General features: G+C 39.3%; 1 protein-coding gene across 1 annotated transcript in view; it reads right to left on the bottom strand.

The window, feature by feature from the left end:
* Positions 1 to 7,225, bottom strand: part of TENM1 (teneurin transmembrane protein 1) — a 253,686-nt gene that overhangs the window by 74,111 nt on the left and 172,350 nt on the right. Inside the window, exons 15-16 of the mRNA XM_009331179.1 lie at positions 3,232 to 3,351; positions 1,210 to 1,471 (exon numbers count right to left, since the gene is read on the bottom strand). Of these exons, the coding sequence (XP_009329454.1) occupies positions 1,210 to 1,471; positions 3,232 to 3,351 (382 nt within the window). The remainder of the gene's footprint in view (positions 1 to 1,209; positions 1,472 to 3,231; positions 3,352 to 7,225) is intronic.

Here is a 7,225-nt window from a genome sequence, read left to right as displayed (position 1 = left end):
CTTCCGATTATTCTGGGTACTTTTTGCTCATTTCCCAGTACTGTACAATGAAACGTAACACTCTAAGGACCCTCCAATGACAAAAAAAGGACTCGGGGCACTTTCTCTCTGGGTAGACTGCATCTTTGGGTACCTCGCTGTTTAAAGAAGGCCCAGGAATACCTCATGTGGAGTAATGTGACCCAGTTTTTTCTTACTAGTGTGCATCAGTTATTCTTAATTTATGTTCATTAGTTTCATTTAGTACGTTCTGTGAAGCAACACTATGGCCATCAACTGCCTAAAACGTGATAATGTTTTTAATAGTTATGGAGATGTTTAGACATAATTGAGTTCAATCAGAGGTCTCTTACATGTAGAATAAAGGCCCTTAATCAGTGGCAACACTTTCACGAGAAAAAGATAAAAGGTTGGAAATATTCATGTCTACAGGTAGCCTCCAAAATATCTTCCAGACTTGCTCAGTGAAATTAAAGAGAACCCAAAAGAGGCCTTATTGCTTGAACTCTAACTGCTTAAACAACATACTAAAAATTATGGGGGTTAACGTGATCTGAAACCTGTGTAGTTGTATTTTGTTGGGTGTTCGACTCATACAATCTCTTTTAAGTCCCAAACAAAAGAACAGTTAAATACAAAGTTAATTAGAAATTGATTCTAAACGCTTAAGGGAGTGTCAAGAAAAAAAGACATTTAAATAAAAACAATCCTAAAGATCACGTTAAAATTGCTCTACCTTGGAAAGAAAATAATAAAAATCAAGAAGCTAAAATATAGCTGGAGATGCCATCGTAAAGAACTAGAAGATGTGAATGGATGAAACATCCCTAGGAGTCTTCAAAGCACCTTGGGTCATGTCTCACATTGATGTATGGGGAAGTTGTACTGTTTATCTGTAACCTAGGAATGGTTTTGTGCATCGCTATGAATAAATCAGGATTTCAAACAATAAATCATGTTAGGACTCCCCACTTTCTTCTCCTTGGAGGTAAGAAATAAAGCACCTTAAAAAATTAACAAAAAATAAATAAAGAAAAAAAGAGAAAAGCATCTTGTGAAACAGTACTAAAGAGATATGCACTGGTGTCATTCTGACAAGTGAATAACATCACAGCGATTAATTGCTCACTATTTGGTATCTTCTTCTAAAATTGTCTAGAACTTGTTCTGCAGCTGAACAAATTGTTAATTTGAAACTCTCTTCATTACCTGTAGCTCTGGAATAATGGTTCCTCTTTCGGGACAGGACCCTCCAAATGCTGTCAAGGGTGAAGGGAGTACAATTGGATTTGGGCTGATAAAACTACTGATGTCACAAGATGGTGTGTCCGACTCTGTTCTTTGCATTACAACTTTGTCTACGATGATAAATCTATTCCAAGGCAACCAAAGTGTCCTTTTTTCAGATATGAAAGGAGATCTGTCAAAAACTAAAGTGACAGAGATGCCTCCAACAGCCACAAGGTCAAAACTGAAAAAGAGAAAACAAAATGCTTTGTTTCTTTTTGGTTTATTATCATATTACCACAACTTTCAATGCATCACAAACAAAAACTTTATGTTGCTCATTACAGCCCTTAATTTACTATGTGAAATCATTCAAGTGTACCTTCCTGGCATCACCTTGGTATTCACAAAGAAGCTTTACCTCTCTGTGCTTTCTCCCTGTATGCATCAATAGCAAGGTACAGTACTTCACTGTTACTTCACCTATCTCCCCTCTATTTATCAACTAGAATCGATACTAACGAGTCATCTGTAACAAGAGTGTGGACCCAGTTACTTTGGTTTATATGAAAAGAAATTCCTAGCCCAGAAAAGGGATGCTACTTATAATCTATGCAGGTACGGCATGCAGAATAAGAAGTCTTAAAGCCAGTTAGGCCTTTTCTCTATTAACATATCCTTTTCCCTTTTTCTAAAAGTAGCAGGAGGAAGAGGTTGAGTACACTGAGCAGGAGACCCCTCTGTGCAGGATATGAAATTTTTGGGAAAGGTGCCAATTAATTGCACTGAGAACTGAATCAGCTCTTGTACATAAGGCAGGTGATCCCCTGGGAGCTACTGTGAAGAACCTTTGACATATCTGGGCTGCAAAACAGTGGTACATAGAAGGCACGATATAGGGAGTCTCAATTTCTTGAGTCCATAGTCAGGCAACACAAGGTAATATGTAAATAGATACTTCACTCTCTGTGTTATTGAATGCATCTATTATGGAGGCTTTTGATGGTAACAAACTGTGATAAGTAGTCAGACTTAATTATGCATATCTCATCATATTTCCCAAATGACACCGATTACATCCACAGTGAAATACAGGTAGCATATTTTAATGCAGCAACTTTAACCAGGCTAGCGTAAAGAGGAAATGATAATTACTAACTTTCAGTAGTGCGATTTGAAAATCATTAAACTAAGGTAAAATAAATATGCATGCTCCTTACTTTTATAAATTGACAAAGCCAAACAAAACAAAATAAACTGTGGAAACAGTGACAAATTACACTCTCTCCCTGTTGGAAGATAGCTTCTGATTTCTTGTCATTCACAACACAGCCAAGGAAGATGAAGTCTTAAACTGTCCTTAGCAGCTTAATTCAAGTTCAGGAGCAAATTGTGACCCAATTGCAAATGGATGGCCAACCCTGCAGTGCAATATAGAATACATAGGAACTTCGTCTCTCTTCGAAAACTGAACTCAACCTTACAAGGCTGGGGAAGAGAGGGAAGCCAGCATTGTTCAGGACTGGTTGTGGAACAGCAATTTAACCATTTTGGCTCTGTAAAGAGTCTGTCCTCACTTTTACTTGTGTGGCTCAGGTGATCAACTAAAGGAGTTAACTTCATTGACACCTCAATAAACTACTTGGAAGATTCACAGTTAACAACAGAAAAAAAAAGGGAAGACAGGGAATTCTCTGGAAAAACTGACTAGTGAAAATATTCAAATGCCAAGAAGGTGCTGTTACAGCACATTTTGACTCCAGGTGTTTGAATGCCACTGTTATCTTGTTGCTGTGCAGGTTTTTTCTTCTTCTCTTTCTTCTTTGGTCCCTTTACCACAGAGAGCTCTAACTAAATGGGCTGCCAGAGCTGAGGGCCAGATGCCATCCTCAATCCACACTATGAACAGCGATGTCTATGAAAATATTGTACATGAAGAGAAGGTGGTAATGGCCCTAACTATGCAAATCCAAACCAGTGAAAGACCATACATGAAACTCTGACCTTCCATCTTGTCGACTGATGGTGTATCCATACTCATTGTGGTGCAGAAAACTGACGTTCACTCCAACCAAAGGCGTTCCGTCTATTGCTACCACCTGGCCTCGAATGACACATGCCCGTCTGTAACAAAAAAAGCAGAAGGCAACACGTTAGACACATCAGGAGGGTGAGAAGGGCATTGATTTCAGAAACTGTGCTATACTTCTGTCCCAGGCAGACAGAACTACTCTGATATAATTGTGACTGTTGATTTTGAATGAAAATTCAAACAAGTCCAAAAGATCGATTTGAAAAACCATTATCTCATGAAGACGACACACAGACTCTCCATGGTGTATCGAGAATATATTTCCATTTCCGGCTATATCTCAGGATACCATTTGTTCTGCCATTCAATAGCGCTGCAAAGGTTTCACTGATAGCGTGATTTAGCTTGCTGCAGCTCTAGGGGGTGATGATTTGTGAAAGGGGAGAATGAAACCTCATTCTCTGCTGCTAAGAATAGGGCATCGCTGTCTATTAGAAAAAAGCTGAACTAATGCGATAAGGCAGCAGTGAGACACATGGTCTTCACCGAACTTCAGAAAGTTATATAGGTAAATTCAGAGAGCGCCTGATCAAGAGTATCATACATTTTTCTCAATCCCCGATCACATGTTATGCCCTTTTAAATTCCCTTTGGGATGTGTTGGACTTGCATCCACTTTCCAGCATAAAAATCCTCCCATTCCAGTAAAGAGGTCGGAATATGGCAGCACAGCGGAACACATCAAAGTCAACGGACAGGAAAGTGAACTCATTACTAAGTGGGTCTAATCGGAGGCTAACAGGATCACAGAATCATAGAAAATGAGAGCTGAAAGGAAATGCAAGACTTTATCTTGCCCATTCCTTTGCCTCAGGTAAGATCAACTATACCTACATTACTCCACACAGATGCTTGTCTGACTCGATAACCTCACCAAGTAACCCATCCCAATGCTTCGGTATGAGTGCTTTACTCATGGCAAGTTTTTCCTGCTGCCTAATTTCAATCTCCACTGCTGCCCTTCAAGACTATTACTTTCACCCTAGCCACAGAAACGGTGAGGAAATTACGCTCTTTTTCTTAGCTTTAGCCTTTTATGTATTTGAAGACTGAAACATAAAGGAGACAAGTCTCATCACGGATGAGGAATAAGATGTAAAACACCCTCACGGTGCAGATTAGGACTGAGTGGGATTTTCTAAGGGCTTACACAGCTACATTCCACTGAAACACCTTTTCAGTATTTTGCGCCATGCCGTCAGGTACGCTACATTAGCACACCTCCACCGGCTAAACGGATCCAGGTTTTGGGATCTAACGATACAATTGTACTTATTTCCTGGAACTGTGGTTTCACATAATGAAGTGAACAGTGTATGCCGAAGTCTTTTGATAACGTTAAGACATTTAGACTCAAACCCAATAGAATACTTACAAAGGTAACTGGCATTAATTACTCAGTATAAACAATAAGCATAAATTTAGACATTGTTATGTTTCTCTCTCAATTTGAAAGTTCACGGTAGATCTCAACAGACACATCCTACCTTTGCACAGTGAATATGTAGTCTAAAGGAAAAACTTAACAGCTCCTCAAATGAAAGTTATTTAGGAGTCTATGTATGAATTTAAAAAATATCCCTTGAGAGATTAATTGATCATGATCCAATGAAATCACACACACAAATTGGAGACCATAAATTTCTGAAAATTCTGACTTGTTTCATAAGATCCCATTCTTGAAAGCCACTCGACAGGACACTAATTTATCACTATGATATCATCAAACCCGGCTGACTATGACCTGAGAAAATGCAACCGGTAGAAATTAACCCCTTTGCGAGTACGCCATTCACCACAGTTGCTAAGATGAATTCCGTGCTTCCAGGACATCGAAAGATGCTGATTTTCAGCAAAGATGCTGATAAATCCCAGAGGAATGGGAGAGGCTGCATTACTGCCAGTATGCAAAACAGAGTTCTGATTTACCACCTTTTCGTTTTCTACATTAACTAAGTTGGTTGTGGCCCTATTTGTGGGCAAAACCTGCTGCTCCACTGAAGGCAATCAAGCTCTTGTGTGTCTCAACAGACTCACAAGACTCACTCAACAGAACAGCCAGGTTCAATTAGTCTTTGATTTGTTAGAGCAGAAACTACTGGTTTCTATTGTTTTCTCATATTTCTAATGTCAACAGACCTGCCTTTCCTTTTCTAATCCCTTTATTAGTGCACTCCATGTATTTACAACACACATTGATCTGAGACAGACCCCTAAGAGTCATCATTATTCAGTACATTATTCTCGTACTCCTGTTTGTACATTCCACACAGATCTGCCTTCTGACTCTACTCTGTCCTCATATTTTATCAAGCACACAGATTTGTGTGATAACAACTCATCAAAGTCTTCATTATTTCAGTCTTTCTTTCCTGTACTCATTCACTTTATTCTCATTATTCATAAACAATATTAAGAGACTTATCTTTCAACTTTCTTGCTCCTTTTTCATTCGTCATATTTTACAAGCCACACACATTTACAGTATGCGATAAAGATTCATAAACTTCATTATTCTACATTTATCTGTGTTGAACTGTCTTTGCAATCTTTTAGATTTTAAATGTTCTAAGCCTGCCTGTGTGTTGCTACATTTGTCCTCATTATTTACTGTCTTTTTATTACCTACTCTAAGTTGAAGAGTCTTGTACTCTCTGGCCTCTTCTTGAATTACCAGCACCTACCAAATCTCTGACTAAGTGCTTGATCAGAATTAGTTTTAATTTTTGCATTTACTGCAGGCATGAAAATATTTTTCAGTTACTTTATGACCAGAACTAATCTCAAAGGCTCGGGAAGGTAACAGACAATCCCTCACTTTGCAGCAGGTTCTCCCTCCTTTCCCAATGCCCTGACAGCTCGCAAAGCAGGCCACCATGCCCAGAGGCATGCTGGCATGCAGGTTCCCTGCAGCTTTGCTGCTTGCAGAAGACCTCACTTAATTCCTTTCCTCTTTTAGAGCATGTTCCCTGCAGTGATGTCACTTCATACTCCACTGCCACTTCACGCTTCCTTGCTTCAACATTCACCCTCTTTCCAGATGAGCTGTGGACCTTGCTACCACTCACTGTTTTTCTTAATTTTAACAGAGAAACCTCTAAAGATCATTATGCCTCCTCAATGTGCTGTATGTTCCTCTTCCATTCTCAGCCTCCAAGATTTATTCTACACGCTTGTGACTGGCCTGCTTTTCTTTCTCATGGGGGATAATAACTCATACTACCTGTCCAACGGTCACCTACTTGCAGTGATTGCATAATCTTGGACTAAGGCTGTCCAGGTTGTTTTAACTTGAAAGTAAGTGCAAAAATGTCTTTTCTAATTTGGAGGAGCTGGGAAGGAACATGCCCCTGATAAGCTGCCTTAGTGCTTTCAAATGCATTAAAAATGTTTCTGGTCCCCTGGCAAGCTGTACTAAATCTGCAACTCCAGAGGGAGCAGTTGGCTTTTTGAGAGAAAGCAGAGATTCCCACGGGTTGCAGGTGGCCTGAAAGAAGTAGGATTTCTCTGTCAATGCTTCATGGGTCATTCCACACGTAACTGAGGATCTCAGCTCTGCGGGTCTCAGCTCTCTGCCATCAGGCAGTTTGTTTGACATCTCTAATTTAAAATATAAATAGAAGTTTAAAATTCTAGATGCATTCTTTCACTACTTGTAAAGCATTTTATTATTCCACCACCATTCTGCCTTGCTCTACTGCTACTTATCTGCTATTTTTTTTTTTGCTTTTGTTTTGTGTGTTAAGTTGCCAATATTCTCTGACTACCGCAGGCTGAGACATAAGGCTCAGATGTGGAACTCTGTTAAGCAACTTGTGAATGTGCAAGTGTCACATTATCAGAAGATGTCATTTACTGTATTACATTTCTGATTAAAATCTTCAATCAGAGAAATTAAGCTAAAGG

The sequence above is a fragment of the Pygoscelis adeliae genome, unplaced genomic scaffold, assembly GCF_000699105.1.
Source record: "Pygoscelis adeliae isolate BGI_AS28 unplaced genomic scaffold, ASM69910v1 Scaffold100, whole genome shotgun sequence".
NCBI classification, from domain to species: Eukaryota; Metazoa; Chordata; class Aves; order Sphenisciformes; family Spheniscidae; genus Pygoscelis; species Pygoscelis adeliae.
Note: the sequence above shows the minus strand (reverse complement) of the source record. Positions and strands in the feature narration are given on the sequence as shown.